The 26,141-nt window shown below is 39.7% G+C and overlaps 1 protein-coding gene across 5 annotated transcripts in view; it reads left to right on the plus strand.

The window, feature by feature from the left end:
- Nucleotides 1–26,141, plus strand: part of ESR1 (estrogen receptor 1) — a 409,016-nt gene that overhangs the window by 329,492 nt on the left and 53,383 nt on the right. For all 5 annotated transcript variants that reach the window (XM_086318369.1, XM_086318371.1, XM_086318372.1 and 2 more), the window contains one exon: nucleotides 4,322–4,460. In XM_086318369.1, coding sequence (XP_086174495.1) covers nucleotides 4,322–4,460 — 139 coding nt within the window. The remainder of the gene's footprint in view (nucleotides 1–4,321; nucleotides 4,461–26,141) is intronic.

Raw genomic sequence — 26,141 nt, forward strand, 5'->3', positions numbered from 1 at the left:
GACACAGTAACCCTTGTCTGCAGGCAATATGCACAGCTGGGAAAGATAATTAAATCAACTATTTCTTTTTGAGAGATCTACATCATTTCAACAGAAGGACCCAGCAATTCTGCTGGATTCAGGCTGAACACTATTACTAGCAGACATACTTCAGACAGATTTCATAATCACCAGACTTCTGTGGTACAAATGGGTATGGTGAGCTTCTGAGGCTCCCCAAAGGCCACTAAAACTGTCTGACTTAAATAGCACTGAAGTTTTGATGTGAGAATTAGAAAGTATGGTTCAGTTTAATCTGTAAGGTTGGATACCAGAAAATGCTTCTTTGGTTTCCCAAAGTTGAGTGGTTCAATGGCTCCCATTCTCTTGTGAGATGGCCCCTAAATCTCATCCTGTGTGATTACTGGGGGCTCATGGAGGGTATCGAATAACATGGGTTGGGTTTCATTATGGGTGACATTATCACATGATTATTTTCCCCCACATCAATTATGGAATGTCATGAGAAAAGAGAAAATACCTTTTGAATGTTAACATTTCTGAAAGTGAGTTGGATTTACCGGGTAATTTTTTTTTTTTTAATGTAAAATAGATAGCCAATGGGAATTTGCTGTATGGCTCAGGAAACCCAAACAGGGGCTCTGTATCAACCTAGAGGGGGTGGGATGGGGAGGGAGGTGGGATGGAGGTTCAAAAGGGAGGGGATATATGTATACCTATGGCTGATTCATGTTGAGGTTTGACAGGAAGCAACAAAATTCTGTAGAGGAATTATCCTTCAATTAAAAAAAAAAAAAAAAACTCCGAGAATTTACCCAGAAGATTGGGCTGAACTTTCGAAGAATTAAAACTTCCATGTGAGCTTTCCTTTTAAGCATTGCTCACTAGAGTTCATTTATCCCATTAAATGTTGGGTACTGATAAAAAGTAGCCAACAGTATTCTTGTCTGGAAAATTCCATGGACGGAGGAGCCTGGTTGGCTACTGTCCACGGGGTTGCAAAATGTCAGACACGACCGAGTGACTTCACTGATAAAAAGAAGCATTCCTTGCTGCCCCAGACAGAGCTTCTTCCTAGCAAGGCTAGTCTATTTTGACCCAGTGCACACTGTGGGTGCAAGATTGCAGGGTGTAGGGGTTTGTTCCCCAAAGTCCTGAAACCCAGTCACAGTTTTTTAATCTTTTAGTTTTTCTTATGAACAAGAAAGGCCCATATTCTCTCTGGTTACAAATCATAAATGAGTGAAACCCACTTTTTCCAGGGAGAAGACTCTTTCTCTGGTAAATGCTACACTGTTATCGGACTTGGCGTGGCTGAAATGATGTAGCAGAAGGGGTAATAAATGGAGACTTTAAAAAGGCATAATTTGATAGAATCATGCATTTTGTGCTTCCAATGAGTACATGGTCTAGCAGAATTTACAGATATATGCATAATTAATGTGAATATAGTATAAGATAATGACCTGTTAGAAGCACATGAAAAGATGCGCAATATCATTAATTTTTAGGGAAATGCTAATTCAAATCATAGTGCCAGTGTGAAACCTCTGTATATCTACTAGAATGACTAAAATGAAAAAGACTGCCCATATCAATTACTGGCTAAAGAGGTAGAGTAACTTACTCTCATCTATTGCTATTGACTGGGGGCAGGGGGAGGGGGAGCGGGGAGGCTTCCCAGGCGGCCCTAGTGGTAAGGAACCTAAGAGATGTGGGTTCGATCCCTGGGTTGGGAAGATCCCCTGGAGGAGGGCATGGCAACCCACTCCAGTATTCTTGCCTGGAGAACCCCATGGACAGAGGAGCCTGGCAGACTACAGACTACAGTCCGTAGGGTTGCACAGGGTTGGACGTGCACTGCTGTTGGGGATGTAAAATGGAAGAATCGCTTCTGAAAACAGTTTAACAGTTTCTTAAAAAGTTAAACATATACCTATCCCATACCTTCTACATGCTGCAGTCATAGTGCATTTAATATTTACCCAGAAGAAATGAACGCATACGTTCATACAAAAAAATTGCACATAGACTGCTCATGGCAGTTTTATTTGTAATAACCCAAAATAAACAAACCAAATGTCCAATGAAAAGATAACAAAATTGTATTTACTGATTGGCTGTATCCATATAATGAAATATTCAGCAACGAAGAGAGTCACCTACAGTGCTTCTATATTCAACAACATAGGGAAGTCTCAAAACAATCATGCTGAGTTAAAGAAGTCAGGCAAAAAGGTGAGAGCCTCTTGGGAATTAGATAGAGTAGTGGTAGACATATAGATTGGAGAAAAAGAATTTTATCGTTATTTGAAAGATAAAATTTATGAGGCTTGGTTATGGAATAGTGGCTAGAGGGTCTTTCTCTAGTTTGGGTTTTTCTCTATGGAGCATCATCTATTTAGTGGTAAGGATTTCATGAAAGAGAATACTTAAGTATGAAAGAAATGGTGAGTTAATTGTTGAGTGCTGATTCTTTTAACTAACATCCCCAAGAGGAAACATTGAGTAGGCAAAACATCAATACTGCTGCTTAAAGAAAATGAGTTACACTTTGGCTTTTTAGTAAATACAAGCATAGATGACTAATAGAAGTATAATATTAGTGAGAAAAGAATAAAGAAGACAAAGAAAAATGGAAATCCTAGACCCAGTCTCATGGATGAGAGAGAACAAAAGAGCTGAGGGCAGAGAGGGAGAGGAAAGAAATGTGATGGGATGTCCCCGGGCAAAAGCATAGGGAACTGATTTGGAAAGCAGCAGACTTTATGGACATCTCGTTTATGCAATGCCCCGGTCACTCACTCTGGCATGTCTTAATGTGTGTGGTTAGGTTTATTTAGCCACTTGATCCAAAGTCTATAATCACTTGCAGCTCACAAGATGTGGTGGCCCTTGTGGTCAAGGACAAAGGTTCTGGAGACTATTCCTGTCTCTGACCTCAACAGGTATCTAAGCTCTCTGAACGTTTGTTTCCTATCTGTAAAATGGTATCCCCGTGGGTTCCTATCTCTAGAAATTATTGTATTAGTAAATACTTTTAAAAATTGGCGTGGTGGTACTTAGCATTGCTTCTAACCCATAGTGGAGGTTCAATGAATTAATCTTCCTCTTCTTTCTCCCTCTTCTCCTTCTCCTCCTCCTTTTTCTCATTATTAGTAGGCATCCACCATATTGTCAGTGATGATTGGAAAAAGCTTTACTCTCCAATAAGCCATTAGAAAACAAGAAATCAGAATTTCCTTTTTTTTTTTTTCATCTGATTCTTTCTCTCCCAAGTGATTTATGTACATATGCTATTTTATTAGTCTTTCTTTTACATGGTGTGAAAAAAAGAGCATGACTTAGTGATGCAGCAAAGAAGTAGAAATTGAGTGACTTTGGTCCTGCCTGTTCTTCAATACCTATTTGGTTTAGTGCAAGTAATTTAAATTTCTTACACCTAAATATCTTCAACTAAAACAGAAATGAAGTATAATAATCACTATTAGGCTATTAGAAATGCCTAAGTAAAAAGCATACATATGTAAATACCATTTAAGTTCAGAACTTTATAGAAAGCTAAGTGGGTTACATCAGATCAGATCAGATCAGTCGCTCAGTTGTGTCTGACTCTTTGCGACCCCATGAATCGCAGCACGCCAGGCCTCCCTGTCCATCACCAACTCCCGGACTTCACTCAGACTCACGTCCATTGAGTCAGTGATGCCATCCAGCCATCTCATCCTCTGTCGTCCCCTTCTCCTCCTGCCCCTAATCCCTCCCAGCATCAGAGTCTTTTCCAATGAGTCAGCTCTTCGCATGAGGTGGCCAAAGTACTGGAGTTTCAGCTTTAGCATCATTCCTTCCAAAGAAATCCCAGGGCTGATCTCCTTCAGAATGGACTGGTTGGATCTCCTTGCAGTCCAAGGGACTCTCAAGAGTCTTCTCCAACACCACAGTTCAAAAGCATCAATTCTTCGGTGCTCAGCCTTCTTCACAGTCCAACTCTCACATCCATACATGACCACAGGAAAAACCATAGCCTTGACTAGACGAACCTTTGTTGGCAAAGTAATGTCTCTGCTTTTGAATATGCTATCTAGGTTGGTTACATAAGTTAGTATATTTTTGTAAAGGTAACACTAAGAAAATGCCACATTAATGTTCATTGATATACAATGCTTAAAAAATAGTTGTTTGATTTTCCTAAGTGTGCTTCTAGTTTATGTTTTAACATCTTATGAAAAATAGACCCTAACCATTCAAATCCCTGGTTGCATTCATTTCACCAGCAATTCCTTTTCATTTGAGTCAGGGGAGATTTCTTGTCTCATTTCAGGATTTGTGGATCTGGCCCTCCATGATCAAGTCCACCTTTTGGAATGTGCCTGGCTAGAGATCCTCATGATTGGTCTTGTCTGGCGCTCCATGGAGCATCCAGGGAAGCTCCTATTTGCTCCTAACCTTCTCCTGGACAGGTGAGTGACCTAGCTGTAGCTTGGGGAAAGTACATCCCTGAGAATCACCAGTTTTATACTGAATACTTGTTTATTCAGCATTCCATGAAACTTCCAAGAACTTTATCAGATATGTTTACAAATGGGTGAATTCGAGTGAGGTAGGGTAATTGAGTTCGCAGATAGCTAAGGTTAACTGTCTGCCTGATGCCTCTGCAGGTTAGCTTTATCATTTCTAACATAGACATATGGATATTGTATATGTGTTTATAATATACATATATGGATTTACGTATACACATGTATTTGCTTGTATTTATAACATTATGAGGGCTTCTCAGGGGCTGCTAGGTAAAGAACCCGCCTACAAGTGCAGAAGGCCTAACAGACATGAGTTCAATCCCTGGGTTGGGAAGACGCCCTGGAGATGGCATGGCATGGCAACCCACTCCAGTATTCTTGCCTGGAGAATCTCATGGACAGAGGAGCCTGGTAGGCTGCAGTCCATAGCGTCGCACAGAGTCAGACACGACTGAAGTGACTTAGCGCGCATGCACATAACATTATGAACTGTCATTTTCTAACTCCGTCTTCACCTTGTGTTATATTAAAAAATGATGAGTAACTTTCCTGTAATTAAAATCTTTTTTTGGTTCATGTACATCCAAACCACAATAGTCTTTTCATTTCCTCTTCCAATTTTTCCATCATTAAATGAGGAAATTTGATCATAGTTCCAAAGGCCACTTCCAGTTTTATGAATTCATAAAAGTTAACTTGCTTAAATTTGAAAACGGAGAATTCAGTTTTCAAATGTGCTACCTTGTTTTATGTGTTTTATTTGGGTTGACTCGGAATGTGAGTCATATTGTTCTTACGCAGTCATTACTTAGAGTAATTGGATTTAGGCATTATTTAACAGCAGCTACCCCTGACAGAGTTCCTACCCAGCACCAACTGCTGTGCTGACGGCTTTACAAACATAATCTCATGTGATCATCACGGCACTCCTGGGAAGCCTTATCACTCCCATTTTACCAGAAAGGAAGCTAAGTTTCAGACACATTCTGTTACTTGGGAAAGCATGGAACGAGCTGATGGTGGAGCCAGGATTGGAATTCAGGATCTGTCTGGCTCTGGCATAACACGTTGCCACGTGTTCTTCACATTCCCTCCTCATCAGTGATGCCATCTTTGGTCTGATGCTGTGACCTTTTCTTTCCAGGTATACCTTGTCTTTATGGATGCCATAAACATGTGAATGGGAAAGAGCCATTTTCTAAAGTTTCTTACTGACTTTGTATGCCTCTGCTCAGCAGTCCAAGGTCGCCAGGTTGCTCTCAATGCATCTCTGTGCTTTCCTTCCTTTCGGGGAACCAGACTGCCTCCCATCTCCTGTCATGCTCCAGCTTCCTTCCTTATACCTGCCAAACCCCCTGGAGCAGACTTCTGGCAACACTGATTTAACTCTGGAGAATTGCATAAGTATTGGTTACCATTTCATCATTTTGTATTATTATAGCTTTTGAAAAACAGTGATGATGCTATTCAAGAAGCAACTCGCTCTTTCCATTGAATATAATCCCATATCACAATTTTTTGGAATGACTGAGGATGGCCACTGGTCCTGTTCCATAGAGCTCCTCATGCAGTGTCTGTCTACCTTAAAGGATGTCTCTGCAGTGCTTCTCACTTCTCCCATCTTCCTTTTCTTTCCTTTCCCTTCTCTTCTCTTCTCAAGTCTCCGTTCCACTTCTTTTCTCCTTCTTCCTTTGCTTTCCTCTTACCTTATTTTTTCACCTCTCTCTTCCTTCTTTTCTCCCTCCTCCTCTTCCTCCTTCTTCTTCTACTCTTAAAAAAGTTTTTTTTTCACCTGTTACAGTCATGTGGTTCTGTGACTGAATTATAATAAATTTGCAAATGCAAATCACAGACCGCGTATAATGTCTCCCCGCTATAGACTGGAAGGTATCTTGAAGGTTGAGGATTTGGGGGACATTCATGACTGAAGTGATCTGCCTCATGATTTCATGGTGACTACCTCGTCCGTGTTTATCTTCTTGGGTACACACTTCCTAAAAGCAATCATCAATTGTTGCATTTTAGGTGTGAAAGTGTTTTTGACATCACTTCATCCCAATGAACTCACTTTGCCATGAGGTGATATGCCTAGTTTTATCATGCACCTGCTTATCTCTCTTTTCTGCATATTCTCACTGTGGTTAATTTTCTCCCCTGTCTCTGATTGCAGTGTGAGTGACTAAGAGTTCTCATCTCTCTCCACTCCTACTTTCTCTTTCCAGATGTGCAGTTCCTACCACCTCTAGACCAGGATTTCTCAGCTTCTGCACTATTGACATTTTTGGTTGGATTGTTCTCTCTTGTGAGGAACTATCCTGTGTGTTTTAGGATGTTTAGGTGCATCCCTGGACTTGACCTGCTAGTTGCTGTCATAGCAGCATTCCTTTCCCTGGAGATAACAGCCCCAAACGTCTCTGCATGCGTGCTAAGTTGCTCAGTCGTGTCTGACTCTCTGGACCCCACGGACCACAGCCTACCAGGCTCCTCTGTCCATGTGATTTCCCAGGCAAGAATACTGGAGTGGGTTTTTGTTTCCTTCTTCAAGAGCTCTCCCCAACCCAGGGATTGAACCCTTGTCTCTTATGTCTCCTGCATTGGCAGGTGGTTTCTTTGCCACTCGTGCCACCTGGGAAGCCCATCTAGACATTTCTAAATGTCCCCTGTGTGTGGCAGGAGAGGAGGCACAGAATTGTCCCTGGTTGAGAACCACTACTCTAGATTTTCCCATTTCAATATCCTTTAAACTCTTCAGACTCACAAGAACTCTCCCTGAATCGTCCTTATAAGCTTGTTCCTATTCTTTATTGCTTTCTATTAGTGGCATCAACATTCACCTAGACACTGAAGTTGTCAAGTTCAAATTAACCATGGATTCCACTCCCCCAACCCCCACCAGATTATCCAGTTAATTGTCAAGTCTTTCCTTCTCTGTTTCTGAAATCCACACTCCCCTTTGTCTCCATACCTCCACTAGCACAGGTCCAAATCAGCCCTCCCTGAAGTGTGGCCTGGCCACCACTATGTCTCTTTCTCAGCCATCAGCCCTCTTTCCTTCAGTCTCTTCCCAGAGGGCTGCCAGACACTTCTTTGTAAGGCACAGCTGCGATCCTGATGCTTCCTGACTCAGCTTTCATTGGCTTTCTCTCTTCTTTAGAAAGTACTCTCTAGACTTTTTACCTTGGTAATCATGAATTCCTGTTGCAAGTGTCACAGACACGAACATCTGCAGAGCCGGGCCAGTGACGTAATGGGGAAAGCCAGTGATTATGAGTCCGAAAAGGAGTTCTGGGGATTTAAGTGAGCCAGGTGAGCTCTTGTCCAGGCTGAAAACACCTGGACCCTGACTTCAGCCTGAGAGCCATGAACTTAATTTCACTCTTCAAGTATTTTTTTCCACTGCTTCTGAAAGGCCCTGGGCCTTTAGAATTGTCAGAATCTTGGGACCTTCTTTAAGGCTCTCTTTAGTTGCCACTCTTCTGGAGAAACCTTCCTTTAGAGTCTCTCCTCTTCAGCCAGAAAGTAGCCTTTCCTTTGTCTTAAGTTCTCACTAGGTTTGATTTCTGCTCCTCTTCTTCTCCTTCTGCCTGTAAGTTGTGATCATATGTCTTAACTTCTCTTCAAGCTCATGAACTGCTTGTGGGCAGGAACCAGATCTTGTTTGTCTTTTTTGCTCCCTCCAGTGAATAAAATCTTCATGATCCCCAATAAGTATCTGTTAATTTCACTGGCCAAGGCCCCTCGGGTGGCTCATGTCAGAGTCAGGAGAAACCACATCTTCTGATGGTCGTTTCGACCGTTCACGTCATCATACTCGCTCACCTCTTGTTCAGAGCTACTCAGCAATTCCTGGCTTAGTCCCTCCTAGACTTTGAAGAAATTAAGATACATATGTTTTGAGAGGATTTTTAAAATTACTAAATGATTTGGTTCATGCTTACACTTCTGCTTTTATTCCGCAGACCTGTTAAATTCTGAATGAGGATAAAAAAAGGATCTTACTTTTCTGCCATCACTAGACCCACTATCGAGTAAAATCCTCAAGATCTACATACATTTACATATATGTTAGTGACTAGAAAAATATATAAGTAAATATAAATTATATGTGCACATGTGCTCAGTTGCTCAGTTGTGACTGAGACTCTTTGAGACCCCATGGACTGTAGCCCACCAGGCTCCTCTGTCCATGGAATTTTCCAGGCAAGAATACTGGAGCAGGTTGTCATTTCCTACTCCAGGAGATCTTCCTGACCCAGGGATTGAATCTAAGTCTCCTGTGTTTTCTACATTGGCAGGTGGATTCTTTACCACTGCGCCACCCCCTGGGAAGCCTCATGAGTTATATAAATAATTAGTACTAAATATGTTAAAAATTATGGCCTATAGTATAAAATTTTCTATACTTTTCTATTTATCATGTACCTAAATATGAAAAAAATTTCAATATTATTAAATTATTCCCTTGGTATTAGAAGATAACTCCTTTTGATGACATTGATATAGTCATAACAGTAAACAATATTGTAACCAGTAACTCACTTCAAATTTTATACATCTGGAAGATGGCTTTTGAGTGAAAGCTGAGAACACTGTTTATGTTTTTGACTTGCAGGCTCCCAACCCCTCTGATAACATTCAGCTCTCTGATTAGCCTCAGTCATCCTGATCTCCCTTTTGTCCTTTTCCAATCCTTTCGCACATTGTAAACACTTCTTGGTAACAAGCTGTAGAAATCCATGAGTTTCAAAACCAAGTGTTCGAGAGCTGATAAGCAATGAGTGTTCAGTTCAGTTCAGTTCAGTCGCTCAGTCATGCCCGACTCTTTGCGACCCCATGAATTGCAGCACGCCAGGCCTCCCTGTCCATCACCAATTCCTGGAGTTCACTCAGACTCACATCCATTGAGTCAGTGATGCCATCCAGCCATCTCCTCCTCTGTCGTCCCCTTCTCCTCCTGCCCCCAATCCCTCCCAGCATCAGAGTCTTTTCCAATGAGTCAGCTCTTCGCATGAGGTGGCCAAAGTACTGGAGTTTCAGCTAAGATGAGTGTTAGCTTCATCATTTTTGTTTTCTCTCAAGCTTGGTGATACCACCTTTGCAAAGTCAATCTTCCTTGGGTGCTTACATCTTCACAGACACAGGGACAAGTGAAAGCCAGAAGTCCCAGGGAGTCTCGTCACCCTTGGATTACCAACGTTGCTAACTGGAGACAGGGATTTATCTGCCATAGATCGTATTGATGTCCTGTTTTCTCAAACCTTCTTTGCAAATCCAGGCATTTGTGCTTTCCAAGGCTATCAAGAGGGTAGAATGTACCCCAGTCTTTCCTTATATTACTCCAATGTTAGCACTGGTAAGTGGGGATTAGTGATTATAGGAGTATAAAAATCTGCTGGGTTGTCATCTCATGTTTGTGAGCAGAGGACGTATTTCCTGTCTTGCATCCATTTAAAGAGTTATTGCTTGATTTACTTCCTGATGACAGGCCATGATATCTTGATTCTGGTAGTTTGTAACTTTCCTGGTAGTCATATGCTCGAAGGCTAATTTTATCCTTGCCATGCTTAGCCTATCCACAATTTCCAGTTCTTCCCCCATAGTCTGCAGGAGTGAGTTCCAAACACTTAATGCAGTCATCTCTTTCTGCGAAAACTAAGAAATAAAGCTTATTATAAGGTATTAATAGAGAACCCAGTAATCTCCCTTTGTGTGTGTGTGTGTGTGTGTGTGTATGTGTGTTTTACAAGAGGAGAGTTAAAGATAATAAGAACGCCTGTGAAAGTCATCAGGAAATGGAGAAAACTCATTTTCCATTCTAGCACCTAATCCTTTGGTGTGTTTTGGCACCAGAAAACACAAAATATGTCCTCTGTGTCAACTAGGAATGCGCCTCCTCATTGAGTCCTGTTTGAGCGCTCAACCTGGAAAAATAGAGACCAAAAACAGAAGCAAAAGCTTCAAGATATGTCATTCCTTGTGGGATCTCTTTGTTTTCGCAGGAGCAAAGTTTACTATCGCTGGAAGACAGATGTGATGTTAGAGGAAACAATGTGAATTGCCAGTTCAGTAAGACCATCCAGTTTGCAGAGCACTGTCTAATTCTGTTTTGCTGGCGCCATCCGTGCTAACAAATTCTGAGAAATATTTGTGGATTTCTCAGGGAGGCCAAAGCACTCTCTTTCAATTCCTATTCACTCTCAGGGAAAAAAAAAAAAAAAAACAACCCTATTCATCCATTTAAAAAGCAGAGTTTAATCCGACAAGCAGAATATTCTACCAAGTGTCTGGCCAGAAGGTTGTTGATCTGGCTGTTTCCATCACTCCTGAATCAAGAGGCTCTGCCTGTAGGAAATAATACTGGACAACAGAAAGTTCTTTGACTTGTAGGCATGGAATAGGAATAAGTTCTCTTCCTTAAGAGAAAAACAGGTTGCTGCCCTGGGAGAGGATATTTTGCTTCTTCTACTAAATAGCTGACTGTTTTCAGACCATAAATTCATTTTAAATAGAAAAACAAGCCATTTCTAGAAGCAAGAACATGCTCGAGTTATTTATTGTCAATATTTCAGAAAACAAAGCATGCAAATGAAACAGTGCTCCCAGCAACTTTTTTTTTTTTTTTTTTTTGGCCTTTTAAAATTTTTTCCTGTGTAAAACTTGATGTAAATTCTTTGCAGATTTTTTTTTTTTTAAACTTGGAAGAGTGAAAAAAGAAAGTTCTGGAATAAGCTGATAAATTCAGAATGTAACTTGTTTAAAGGTTTCTTGGGTATAAAGAGGAGGACCTCTCTTTATACTCCTGTTTTAAGATTTCTCTTCTCTGAAAAATGTGTCCTCTACTGAAGGGAGATGTTGTAGTAGCAGAGGTAGCAAGTGGGTGGGGATGGCGGAGTGGTCGACTTAGCAGCAAAGTGAGTCCTGGGTTAGGGTTTTGGTTACTCCAGTGGCTTTGCTGGATTCCCTCATAACTTTCCAGGTGTGCAGTGGTTTGCATGCCTGTTTGGCCCATTCAGATCTCAAGGACTTAGTTCATAAATTTTTTTTTTTTTTGCTCTACCTTGTAGAATTGGATGAAGAAAGAAAGGAAGCCAACATTTATGTAACTTCTTTAATCTGTACAGTAGTGTGTCTGGTTATCTTTTATATTGTAGTTTGTTCATGATATGAGAATACAGGGAGCAAGGGTTTTTACTGGTTTATATTCTGGCTCTGTATCCATTGGTTCTTTCCAGTTATGAGTCCTTCATTTATTCAGCAGCAGATGCCACCAGGTTGACTTGTAAAAGTCTTTGGTGTAGCATTCTGACAAACTCTGGAAATATGAAACTGTAAACTGCAGAGAGAAAAATGGAGGCCAAAAGAAGAGAGAAATTAGAAAGGAATCAAAATATCTATTGGACTAAATCTCAGTTGCATTATACACTTTAGGTGGGTCAATTATGTGATATGTGAGTTATATCAATAAAAATATTAAACAAACACACATATTGGAGTTTTAGAAAAAATCAATTTTTCCAACAGGACCTTCAGTCATGAGAGCACATGGTAGGGGTTCTACTGGAGAAAGGTGAAAAACAGAATATTCAAATCATGATTGCTCCTTAAAAACAAAAGCACTTGAACAGAACAGTGTTATAAGCCTGCTAAGCCACAAGTCTTTAACTCCTTAAGAGGAATAAACCTAAAAAGAGCAAAGATCTGTTTAATATAAAATCTCTACAGAGGAAAAGGCAAAATTCCAGCCAAAGAATTAATCCTGTGTAAGAGGCTTGCTTTGACTTCTCTTATGTGTTTACCTACCACATTGTTTTTGTATTTGCCATATGTTGTTAACAGTTAACCATTGCTGATTGATCTAAAATGTGATCAGCATAATGTTTTTGACAGTTTAGTTCTAAAATATCTTGATGTTATTTAAGTCACACATGCTTCTTAGAGGTAATCATGTAATCCCCCTATCATATCTGTTTTAATCTCAGCTGCCTTTCTATAGTTGGCATTGAAAAGATCCTCATTTGTTTGAATGAATGCAGTTAAAATCCAGTGACAAAAAGAGATAACACAGCTTCAACTCTGTTAGTTAGGAGTCAGTTTAAGTCAACTCAGTAGATACTTGTTGAGTTTGACCATGTCTCTAGGGTTCTGTCTGACACTGGAGGGTATGGAAAAAATGTGTAAGAGGCAGATCTGGCCTCAAGGAATTCACTCTCTGGTGGAGGAGTAATATTGGTGTACAAATGAATACAAGCAAAAGCAAGACGTTGTAAGCAAACCTCCACCACATCCCACATCATCCCTGTCTAGTTTATCCTCCTTCATCACTTTCTCTTTTCAACTGAGAGATAAGTGACATGACATTGCATTGTATAGCATATGCATACAACATATGATTTGATATATGTATATATTATAAAATGTTCACCATAATAAGTCTAGTTAACATTCCATCACCACAAATAGTTACAGTTTTTTTCCTATGATGAGAAATTTTACGTTCTACTCTCTTACCAACTTTCAACTATACAATAAAGTTTTATTAACGATAGTCACCATACTGTACATCGCTGTGCTTAGTCACTCAGTAGTGTCTGACTCTTTGCGACCCCATAGACTGTAGCCCACGTGGCTCTTCTGTCCATGAGATTCTCCAGGTAAGAATACTGGAGTGGGTTGCCATGCCCTCCTCCAGGGATCTTTCCAACCGAGGGATGGAACCCAGGTCTCCCATATTACAGGCGGATTCTTTAACATCTGAACCATCAGGGAAGCTCAGGGATGGAATGCTGTACATTACCATCCCCAGAACTTATTTATCTTATAACTAAAAGTTTGTACCTTTTACTGTCTTCACTCAATTTGCCCACTCCCCACTTCTGGCAAATACCGATTTGTTCTCTGTATTGTTGAGCTTGGCGGATTTTTTTTTTTTTTTTAATAAGATTCCACTGTGATGTGTCTCTCACTGTCTGACTTATTTCATTTAGCATAATGCCCTCAAAGTCCATCCATGTTATCACAAATGGTGGAATTGGATTTCCTCCTTTTTGTGGCTAAATAATATTTCATTATATACACACACACACACACACACACACACACACTTTTTCTTTATCTATTCATCCATTGATGGACACGTAGTTACTTCTGTATTTTGGCTATTGTAAATAATGCTACAATGAACATGGAGGTGCAGATATCTTTTCAAAGTGGTGTTTTCATTTTCTTTGGATAAATGCCCAGAAGAGGAATTAGTTGATCATATGGTAGTTCCATTTTTAAATTTCTGAGGAAACTCCATCCTGTGTTCCATAGTGGCTGCACCAATTTACATTCTCACTAACAGTGCACAAGAGGGTTCTCTTTTCTCCACAGCCTCACCAACACTTGTTATTCCTTCTCTTTTGAATAATAGCCGTTCTGACAGGTGTGAGATGGTAGCTCCAGGTTCTGATTTGTATTTCCCTGTCGGTTCATGGTGTTTGAGCACCTTTTCATACACGTGTCGGGATATCTTCTTTGAGAAAATGTCTATTTAGATCTTCTTCCTATTTTTTAATCAGATTTGTTTTTTTGCTATTGAATCGTATGAGTTGTTTACACATTTTGAATATTAACTCCATATCAGATATGTGATATGCAAATATTTTCTGCTGTTTGGTAGGTTGCTTTTTCATTTCGTTAATGGTTTTCATTGCTGTATGAAAGCTTTTTAAGTTGGCCCAGTCTCTCTTGTTTAGTTTTGCTTTTGCTGCCTTTGCTCTGGTGTCAAATCCAAAAAAAAATATTGCCAAGACCAATATCAAGGAGCTTACCACCTATGTTTGTACTTTCAGGTCTTATGTTCAAGTCTTTAATCCATTTTGAATTAATTTTTGTGTATGGTATAAGGTAGTGGTCCAGTTTAATTCTTTAGCATGTGGTTGTTCAGTTTTCTTAACACCATTGATTAAAGAGTGTCCTTTTCCTATTGTGTGTTGTTGGCTCCTTTGTCAGATTAATTGCCTGCATACGTGTGGGTTTGCTTCTGCACTGTCTCTTCTGTTCCCTTCATCTATGTGTCTGTTTTTATGCCAATACAGTACTATCTTGGTTACTATGGGTTTATAGTATAGTTTTAAATCAGGAAACATGATGCCTCCAGCTTTGTTCTTTCTCAAGATTGTTTTGGCTGCTTGGGATTTTTTTGTGGTTCAATACAAATTTTTGGACTGTTTGTTCTCTTTCTGTGAAAAATGCCATTGGAACTTTTATAGGGATTTCATTGCATCTGTGGATTGCTTTAGGTATTATGGACATTTTAACAGTATTAATTCTTCCAATCCATGAGCATGGATACGTTTCAACTTATTTGTGTCATCTTCAGTTTTATTCATCAGTGTCATAATTTTCAGTCCTTCACTTCCTTGGCTAAATTTAGTCATAGATATTTTATTGTTTTTGTTGCAATTGTAAATGGAATTATTTTCTTAATATCTCTTTCTAAATAGTTAAAGTCAACATAGAAGCTCAACTGATATATTGAGTTTGAAGATTGCAACTTTACAGAATTCATTTATTCTAACAGTTTTTTGGTCTTTAGGGTCTTCTAAATATAATATCAGGCTTCCCTGGTGGCTCAGATGATAAAGAATCTGCCTACAGTGTGGGAGACCCGGGTTCGACCCCTGGGTCAGGAAGATCCCCTGGAGAAGGGAATGGCTACCCACTCCAGTATTCTTCGGGATTATCATGTAATCTGAAAATAGTGTTATTCTTACTTCTTCCTTCCTGATTTGAATACTTTTTATTTCTTTTCCTTGTCTAATTGCTCTGGCAAGGACTTCCAATACTACCTTGTATAAAAGTGACGAAAGCATCCTTTTCTTATTACTGATCCTAGAGGAAAAGCTTCCACTTTTTCACCATTGGGTATGATTTTAGCTGTGGGCTTATTATGGGTGGCCTTTACTATGCTGAGATACTGCACCTACTTTGTTGAGAGGTTTAATCATAAATGAATATTGAATTTTATCAAAAGCTTTTCCTGCATTTATTGAGACGATCATGTAATTTGTGTCCTTCATTTTTTTATTATTTTATTTTTTAACTTTACAATATTGTATTGGTTTTGCCATATATCAACATGACTCCGCCACAGGTATACACGTGTTCCCCATCCTGAACCCTCCTCCCTCCTCCCTCCCCATACCATCCCTCTGGGTCGTTCCTGTGCACCAGCCCCAAGCATCCAGTATCTTGCTTTGTGAATGTTGAACCGTTCTTGCATCCCTGGAATAAATCTCACTTGATCATGGTATATGATTCTTTTAATATGTTATTGAACTTGGTTTGCTAACATTTTGCTGAGGACTTTTGCATCTCTGTTCATCAGAGATCTAGCCTTGTAATTTTCTTTTCTTGAGTGTCTTTGGTTTTGGTACCAGAATGAAACTGGTCTTATAAAGTGAATTTGGAATTATTCCCTCCTCTTATATTTTTTGAAAGAGTTTGTGAGAATTTGGTATCAATCTGTCTTTAAATGCTTGGTAGAATTCACCAGTGAAGCCATCTGGTCCCATCCCTCTGTTGGGATGTTTTTGATTACTGATTTATTCTCCTTAGTAGTAATTAATTTGCTCAGATTTACTATTTCTTCATGATTCAATGTTGGTACACTGTATACTTCTAGGAGTTTATCCATTTCTTCCAGATTGTCCTACTTGTTGGCATGTAATTGTCCACAGTAATCTCTTATGATTCTCCGTTTATCTGTTGTATCAGTTGTACCTCTATCACTGCCTAACAACTATGAATTCTAAGGGGAAAATCAAACTCTGATTTGCACTTACATTTATAAACTGATTCATTCTTGACATTTCCATGCCATCATAACTCTACTCATTTTACATTTATCTTGCCTAAAAATGCATCCTAATATAGATAGCTCTAAAAGATCATTCCATATATTTGTCCTTTGGGACTGGTAGGAGGGCAACATGTGGTTTTAGCAGAGATTTGTCAAGTTTCTGTGCTTGATAATCACAATTTACACATTTTTGAAATATTACTTATGACAAGGTATTCATACTGCTAGGATATTTTTCTATGATTACAGCTTTTAGTTTTATGACTGGCTAAGGATTTAGAATTTTACTTCAAAGCAAATGAAGTTAGTATGCCTATTTCCATTTCTTAAAGTTGTAATTGTTTTTATCATTAGTGTCATGGTTATATGCCCTTATGATCTATAATTGAGTTCCAGTCTCTTCTTTGGTATTATTGACTTCTCCCTATGGGCTCCTAATCCAAAGATTAAGGGTTGTATTTCTCTTGTGATTCTTCAAGAGACACTTCTAAATCATTTTATATTCTTATTCATTATTTTTACCTGTGTTTCTATTTTATCAAACACAAGAGAGATGAAAAGCTCACTGTCAGTATTTTCTTTGGTCTTTTGCCACGGTAGAGCATCAGTTGCTTAATCTGTTATATATTGTGGGCTTCCCTGGTGGTTCAGATGGTAAAAAAAAATCTGCCTGCAATGCAGGAGACCCTAGTTCGACCCCTGGGTCGGGAAGTTCCCCTGAAGGGAATGCCTACACCCACTCCAGTCTTCTCTCTTGGAGAAGCGCATGAACAGAGAAGCCTGATGGGGTCGCAAAGAGTCAGACATGACTGGCGACAAACACCGCAGCAATATTGACCACTCTCCACTGGGACAGATTCTAAGATCGATCATGACTTCATCATTGGAAAATATGATGCCACGGACGTGTTACGATAATAAGGAAAGGTTACTCAAATCCCTGATAAGAAAGGGGCTTCTTCTGCATCTCCAGGTTTGATAGGACAAACTTAATACTGTGTGAAGTGGAGCCAGTGCCTGGTCCCTCTTAGCCTTTGAAGAGAGCAAAGCCTGAGGGAGAGCTTAATTTAGTGTGGGTGTGGTGGGAATTTTGGGGAATGAAGAAAGTTTCAACATATGTGGTCCTAGGAATTGAAAGGGTGGCTATGCTGTTGATATAAGACTGAAAAAGAATAGGTGTTGGAGAAATCTGATGAATTTTTCCTTATATATGTTGGACTTAAGATACAGGGAGGGTATACTGAAGGCTGTGTCCTTCAGAAAATTGGAGCTCAGAATAGAGATGGAGATTAAAAGCTGGAGATAAAAGATTTGAATCATCTCCTTAGTTGAAAGTGTGGAATGCATGAGACAAGTAGGCAAAATACTGGAGAAAGTAGTATCCAAAAGGTTGAGGAAAGACTTCTTAAAATGCTCAGCTTTAAGAGTTATAAGCGAAAAAGAATCCTAGCCTGGGGTTTGAAGCAGAGTTGTTTTAGAGGTAGGAGCCCAAAGTCTCTGATTCCAAGGGAAGGATGGCTTTCCAAAAAGGTTTTTAAATTTATTGCATTGAGTTGGACAAAGTAGTTTCTGATGATTTAGAAAATTTTTTTCTCTAGGTTGATGGTTACTTCCACCTTATAATTTATTTTGTATATTTATCTTTTTTTAGAACTTAGGTCAGCTAGTGGTTTCCCCATTTTGTCAATTCTTTTCCCCTTATTTTTTTTTTATTAGTTCTACTGGTTTTCTACTTTCTAATTCAGTTATATTTTTAGATTACTGAGACCTTCCTTTTGCTTCCAGTCAGTTAACCTTGTAATTCTTTCTCTAGCTCTTTGAGTTGATATTTAACTCATTTATTTTCATTTCATAATATAGGTAATTAATGCAAAGAATTTTCCCAGAGCTCTAGTTTTGCCTTAATTATGTATAGATTCTGATATACTTACTCACATTTTTCTTAAGTAACTTTTAAATAATTTCTTCTTAATTTTTTTGTGTGTGGAAATGCTGTTGTCAAGAAGTTGGGTGGCAGTCTGACTTACTTTCCTTTATTAGGGATTTGGACTTTTATCTGAATGCTTAGATAAAGTTTGTTTTTTCATAGACTTAAATTTCAGTAGTACTTATTAAGATATATTTATTAAGTTTTATTAAGATACAGCCTCTTAATGGTCTCTGTGTTGACCGTTTTAAGTTACTTATCCCAGGTACATGGTATGTCTTTTTGAATACATTGATTGAAATCTTATTTTACTTCTCAACTCTTGATTTATAGTTTTGAGTAACTTTTGCTATATTGCTTTTTCAGGGGCTCATTTATACATACAATGGGGATCCTTTACTGTACTCTATAATTAAGACTTTATTCTAAATATTTTTATTCTTTTTTTTTACTCTTTATCTTTCCATCCTTTATTCCCCTCACTGTGCTGTCCATGGTGTCTATTTCCTGTTATACCCTCCTTAATTTAGTCTATCTTTCTGAATGTTTTTCTTTTATTTTAAAATTTATTTCCAAAATGTCTCAGTTCTTGTTTATTTTTTTTCTGTTGCCTGATTCTATCATTTCTGCATTTTCTGTTTCTGAAATGTGCAACTCTTCCAAAGCTTTGATTATTGTCTCCAGTAGTTTTAATTTATCCTTAAAGATTAGGCTATAGTTTTCATCTGCTTTGTGGATACCAGTACCTAAATGTGCTGAATTGTCAAAGCAGACCCCAATGAATCGTAGATCTCAATCACACCAAGTTTTTACTAACAACTAGCAAAGATACACGGAGAAGGCAATGGCACCCCGCTCTGGTACTCTTGCCTGGAAAATCCCATGGACAGAGGAGCCTGGTGGGCTGCAGTCCATGGGGTCGCTACGAGTCAGATACGACTGAGCGACTTCACTTTCCCTTTTCACTTTCATGCATCAGAGAAGGAAACGGCAACCCACTCCAGTGTTCTTGCCTGGAGAATCCCAGGGACGGGGGAGCCTGGTGGGCTGCCGTCTATGGGGTCGCACAGAGTCGGACATGACTGAAGTGACTTCGCAAGAGCAGCAGCAGCAAAGATGCATGTTAAAAATGGGCATTAAACAAACATATCATCATCCTTCATTAGAAGGACTCTGAACCATCAGATGGAGCTTTCAAAAGACCCTTTTTCTTTTCTAAAATGTGTTGTAAATTTTGGAGCAATAGATGATTGCTATATGCGTGGTAGAAGTTCACTCAGGAGAAGTCATTTAGATTTCAGGTTACTCGGTTTTTATATTTTTTTAGGCAGATAGAAAGCCTATGAGATTAACTTCTATTCTCTAGTAGCTGCCTCACATAAAATTGAAAATTCCAGATTTTTTGTTTAGCCATGAGAAATTTAGACAGACTTGATTTATCTGGTTTAAAACATCCCTAGATAAGAACTTCCCATGCTATCTTTCTGCTGTTCAATCCCATCAGAATGTTTACAAGAAGGTTTAGTTCAGTTCAGTCACTCAGTCCTGTCCAACTCTTTGTTACCCTATGGACTGCAGCACATCAGGCTTCCCTGTCCATCACTGACTCCCAGAGCTTGCTCAAACTCATGTCCATCGAGTCAGTGATGCCATCCAACAATCTCATCCTCTGTCATCCCCTTCTCCTCCTGCCTTCAATCTTTCCCAGCATCAGCATCTTTTCTAATGAGTCAGTTCTTCACACCTGGGGCCAAAGGATTGCAGCTTCAGCCTCAGCATCAGTCCTTCCAATGAATATTCAGGACTGATTTCCTTTAAGATTGACTGATTTGACCTCCTTGGAGTCCGAGGTACTTTCAAAAGTCTTCTCCAGCACCACAGTTTAGTTAATCAATATGAAAAACCCAAGTCAATTTGCATATACCAGCAATAAATATAAAATATAATTATATAGATATATAATTATATAAGCATTTAATATAATTATATATACTTTTTACAGTAATAATAGGATGTTTAATGTATTTTGGAATAAATTTCATTGAGAGATTTCAGGAGTTTTATAGACATAATTAGAAAATTCTGTTGAAATATACTGAAAACATAAAGCATTGAAACAATATACCATGTTTATGGCTAGGAAGATCCATTATTGAAAATATACCAGTTCTCCACAAATTATTATTATTATTATTAACTAAGTTATTAATTAAGTGAATTTATAATCAAAATTTCAAGTTACTTCTAAAATTTATATGGTAGAGGTCAAAGACCAAGTATAGCTAAATGTTTCTGAAGACTGAATTAAGGTGGGGAGATTGGGTTAAAAATTATAATAATTGAGTTACAAAGTCATAAAGCTATTATAATTAAGACAATGTGGTACTGGCATGAAAATAAGCACACTGACTAATGAAATAGAAAAGGGTGTTCAGAAACTGACATTTATGAAAAATTGACATCAGATAGAGCATTGAGATTGGGAGGGAAAGCAAGAAAGCATTAATTGTTCTGAGACAATTGGTCATTTACACAGGAAAAAAAAAAAGAAGGAAATCTGATTTGATTTCATAGCATGTGAACAAAAGAATTCCAGATGAATGAAGGATTTAATTGAGAGATAACATTTAAAGTTTTCTAGGAAAATGTAGGAAAATATCTATTTCAGATTTGAGAGTGAACTTGAGAACTCAAGAAGGACAGTCCTAAGTGTTCTGTCTAAGCAGGGCACAAAAACTACTATTGCTGGAAGAAATATTGCAATGTTGATCTCTCTAAAATGAGCAACTTTAAAAAGAAAATAAAAATAAGGTGGGTTGCTGGAGAAATGGGTATTTATTTTTTTAATATGTTTTACCAAACATATATGATCAAAATTCTGTTGTCTGAATCAAATATTAGGCTGAAAATGAAGTCAGGAAACAGAGAATAACCTAACAGCCCAGAATGAGCACCCCTTTACATCCATCACCAGCTCAGTCAGGAACCTGCGCCACTCTTCAGTTTTCTGAAATGTGAAATGGAAATCCTTGTGAAGGACCCTCACAGATGCATTTAGAAATGTATGTTCAGAAAATGGAATTGAAATGTTTTAGTAAGAGTCATGGGCTCAATCCTTGAAATAGATGATGGTTGAATTTCCTATAGTATGTAATTACAACACAATAAGACTCAAAAGCAGCTTCTATAAAGGGTGGGTGGAAGAGAAGCAGCCTGCTTCTAGGGCTTCATTAGCTTCTGCCGACTGGAGCTCTCCAGGCTATGGGGAGGAACCCTGTTTACCTTGGTTCAGAATCAATTTTAACCATCACTGAGGCCCTGGGGGTCAGAGTGCAGCACGGAGTCCTTGGGAATACACCAGGCCAGGAAAGAAAAGATGAAAATGGTTTTTGAAAAGCCCCGAGACGGGCTGCAGTTTTGTGGACCAGTTATTCCCAGAACAATGTGTTGTAGTGCCAGTCACTGATGAAATGATACTTAGACCCCTGCTTTAGTTTCTTCAAGAAGTTTCTGGTAAATTAGAGCAATGCCATTGGCCTGATTTAGGCTATTCTGTCTAAATATAATTTCTACATATTCTGCAGCCCTGGGAATATTTAATAAGGGGAGAGAGGCAGCAAAAAAGAAAGGATCATAAAAACAAATGAACAACAGAATAAGAAACAAAACCTTGCCCTTTATGGTAAGGATGCTGAGAAAGACGCACTTATCCGTAAAGGACATGTAGATAATTTCTCATTTCTCTCCTGAGAATGCTAGCACACATTGCTCTGGTTGGAGTAGAATAGGTTCATCTGGCCTTTGAGGTCACACTGATGATGTTGTGCCTTGCTGTTAATGAAACTTTGTGAATTATTCTTAATTTTTATTTCAGTTTCTAATAAGCATTCATGAGCTATAACCTTTCCATCTCCTAGATTGCATGCTTCAAAAAAAATCCTTAGAACCATGCTTCTAGAAAATAAGGTTATGTTTTAAGTAATAATTATAATTCTACAGTGTGTCATACTTGTGGTTTCTAATGTGCTAACCTCCACATTCTCTCATTATCCCTGAAATAGCTCTTTGAGGATATTAAGATAGGCATTATAATGTTCACCTTTCCTCTGGGAAAATGAGGTTTATAGCTGTTAATGTATCTACTTACCGTTGTAAGGCTCTCTAGTGGCAGGAATCAAAACTCCTTACTCCAGCGTCAGTGTTTTTTGGTTGTTGTTCAGTCGCTCAGTCGTGTCTGATTCTTTGTGACCCCACGAACTGCAGCATGCCAGGCTTCCCTGTCCTTCGCCATTTCCCAGAGTTTGCTCAAACTTATGTCCATTGAGTTGATGATTCCATCCAACCATCTCATCTTCTGTCACCCCCTTCTCCTCTTGCCCTCAATCTTTCTTAGCATCAGGGTCTTTTCCAGTGAGTCAACTCTTCATATCAGGTGGCCAAAGTATTGGAGCTTCAGCTTCAGCATTAGGCTTTCCGATGTATTTTCAGGGTTGATTTCCTTTAGGATTGACTGGTTTGATCTCCTTGCTGTCCAAGGGATTCTCAAGAGTCTTCTGTAGCATCATATGGTGCCAGAATGTTTTTTCACTCTACCATTAATGATCTAGATTAATAAGATCAACATTTACCTGGGAATTAGAAATATAAGATACAACCCTGTCCTCTGATAGCGTATAATCTATTAGAGGTGTGGGGTGTAGTAGGACAGTTACATGAATATATATGGCTTAACATGAGTCAGTAACAAGTAGCTAAGTGCCAAATGAGGCTTCCCTGGTGGCTCAGCCGGTAAAGAATCTGCCTGCAATGCAGGCAACCCAGGGAGTCCCTTCTGGTATGTAAACTGGCCTATAGGTGGAAAGTGTGAGAAACCTCCCCGAAGCCTGAGTTAGGAGAATCCCCTGGATCCCCTGGAGAAGGGAACAGCTACCAACTCATAGAGGAGGTAAGTGCTGCCTATGGGTATACACTTAGTTCAGAATTCATCTTGAGAGAACCGCTAGTGGGGAGTGGTAGATGGAGAAGCAGAAGGGATAGTTGCTGTAGGAAGATGCATGGTTCACTCCCCAGGAACAGGAAGAAGATGGAAGTGCAGTGGAACCTTCGGTCCACGAATTTGGTGCCAAGCTCCCGCGTCTTAGTCCCAGAGCTGACATGATGTCCTTGACACTGAACAAACCTTTGGAACCTGTTGAAAAGAGAGTTGTAGGAATTCGTGAAGTTTCAGAGCAACAGAAGCTTCTCCAGGCTCATGTTCAGATACATTGGTTCGAGGGGAGTCACAGAAAGGGAGGTCCCTCTGGGAAGGGTTGGATGTGGGCAGGGGTGCAGCAGAGATAAAGGCATGTAAAAGTGAGCCTAACTGGAGAAGGGGATGGTCGGGGGTGGGGTGGGGGGTTGCTATTCAGTGTGCTGTTTGAGAGCCCAGGCTCTGGAGCTAGGTTGCAGGTTGACCACCCACCAACTGTGACTTTGGGTAGTCACTTAACTTCTCTGTGCCTCAGTTTCTTTCCATGGAGTTTTTGATTTTTTTTTTTTTTTAGATTTATTCATTTACTTGTTTGTTTATTTTGGCTGCACTGGGTCTTGGTTGCTGCACTCGGGCTTTCTCTGGTTGTGGTGAGTGGGGACTGCTCTCTAGTTGCCGTACACGGGTTCCTCATTGCAGTGGCTTCTCTTGTTGCAGAGCATGGGCTCTAGGCACGTGGGCTTTGGTAGTTGTGGCTCATGGGCTTAGTTGCTCTGCGGCATGTAGTGTCTTCCTGGAACGGGGATTGAACTGGTACCTCTGTGTTGCAAGGTAAACTCTTAACCGCTAGACCACTTAGGGAAGCCGTCCATGGAGTTTTATAAGGATTCAAGGTGGGAATGCCAAGTTTTTAGACCACGTTTTTTATCACATGGTGAGAATGTGATTGTTAGGACTCGTAGTTGAGGTAAGTTACAACGTGGTCCAACCTAGGAGACTTCATTGGCGCCAAGAGTAGCTGTATTTTAAGACGTTTCATCACCAGAAGTGAAGCTTAGTATTATAATTAAAGGGCTGAGTGAACCCTTTTACTTTCTCATAGAGGTTAGTAAGTGTACAAAAGGTTGATTCTGTGAAGTATGATTTTGGAGACTTATCTTGTTTGCATTTGGAACTGAAGTAACATTTAAGACCTAGGGCACTGCTTTTCAAATTGCCCTCTGTGGGTCTTTCCAAGGAGGTAACTAAGAATTTGCCTTGGAGGAAGGAAGAAGATGTGGTCTCCAGGGCACCCTAGAGTTCTTCCAAAGAAGATGCACTTTGTTCTGCCTTATAATTGAAGTTCCACATAGTATTTCATATAAGAAGTTTGAATACTATTGATTCACTCCAGCCTCCTTGTTTAAAGTGAAGTCGCTCAGTCATGTCCGACTCTTTGTGACCCCATGGACTGTGGCCTACCAGGGTCCTCTGTCATGGGATTTCCCAGGCCAGAATACTGGAGTGGGTTACCATTTGCCTAAGGTTATACAGCCAGCTACTGCCAGAGGGTGGCCAGAAACACAAGGCCACTCTTTCTGGTACCGTGCTTGTCATTAGTTATATAATGCTACCTACTGCGTAATCAAAAGAAAACTTCAAAAAGAAATCAGCACCTATATGTAAGAGCTACACAAAACAACTCCAATCAAGAGGGCGTTAGTATTAGGACTTCCCTGGTAGTCCAGTGGTTAAGACTCTGTGCTTCTACTACCAGGGGCATGGGTTCAATCACTGGTGGAGGAACTAAGATGCTATATGCCACGTGGCATGGCCAAAATGTTTTTTCAAAAACTAGCATTTAACTCCACGCATACATATCCCAGCACACTGGAAACAGCTCTCAGTGTCAATTTGTTGTTGTTGTTCAGTCACTTAGCTGCATCCGACTCTTTGTGACCCAAGAACTGTAGCCTGCCAGGCTCCTCTGTCCATGGGATTCCCCAGACAAGAATACAGGATTGAGTTGCCATTTCCTTCTCCATGGGATCTTCTCAAGCCAGGGATCAAACCTGCATCTCCTGCCTTGGCAGGCAGATTCTTTACTACTGAACCACATGAGTTCAGGGTCCATTCAGATCAGATCAGATCAGTTGCTCAGTCGTGTCCTACTCTTTGTGAGCCCATGAATCGCAGCACGCCAGGCCTCCCTGTCCATCACCAACTCCCAGAGTTCACTGAGACTCACGTCCATCGAGTCAGCAATGCCATCCAGCCGTCTCATCCTCTGTCGTCCCCTTCTCCTCCTGCCCCCAATCCCTCCCAGCATTAGAGTCTTTTCCAATGAGTCAACTTTTCACATGAGGTGGCCAAAGTACTGGAGTTTCAGCTTTAGCATCATTCCTTCCAAAGAAATCCCAGGGCTGATCTCCTTCAGAATGGACTGGTTGGATCTCCTTGCAGTCCATTACCCTTCTTCAAATTAATGTTTTCTATCTGTATTTTTATTTGGCTAAACCTTAGATTGAAATACATGAAATGAAGTTAGAAAGTAGAAAGTATATGGTGAAGTCAAGGCAAAGATCATCCGTAATAAAAGAAAAGATAAAATTTTTAAAATTGAAGTAAACCAAAGAGCTCCAAGTGAGTTGTCAACATTAAAGAAAGATGAATTGTATCAAACAGGATTGGTTCCAATGTGGGCTAAGAAGTACCACCGCCACCTGCTGTAGACTGTTCATGGGCTGAGTTTGTGAACTGGCTACCAGGGAAAACCATTGTTCTCCTAACAGTTGTAGGTTCAATTTTAGCGTGAAAAAGACTGGAACTTCTAAGAGGAAGGCAGTGTTCTGGCCACCTCTGATTCTCCTTTTTCAATTCCAGTTTCTTGGATTATTTGGC

This window comes from Bos grunniens, chromosome 9 (genome assembly GCF_055505025.1).
Source record: "Bos grunniens cultivar Pamir isolate PY7600 chromosome 9, Bosgru_T2T1.0, whole genome shotgun sequence".
NCBI classification, from domain to species: Eukaryota; Metazoa; Chordata; class Mammalia; order Artiodactyla; family Bovidae; genus Bos; species Bos grunniens.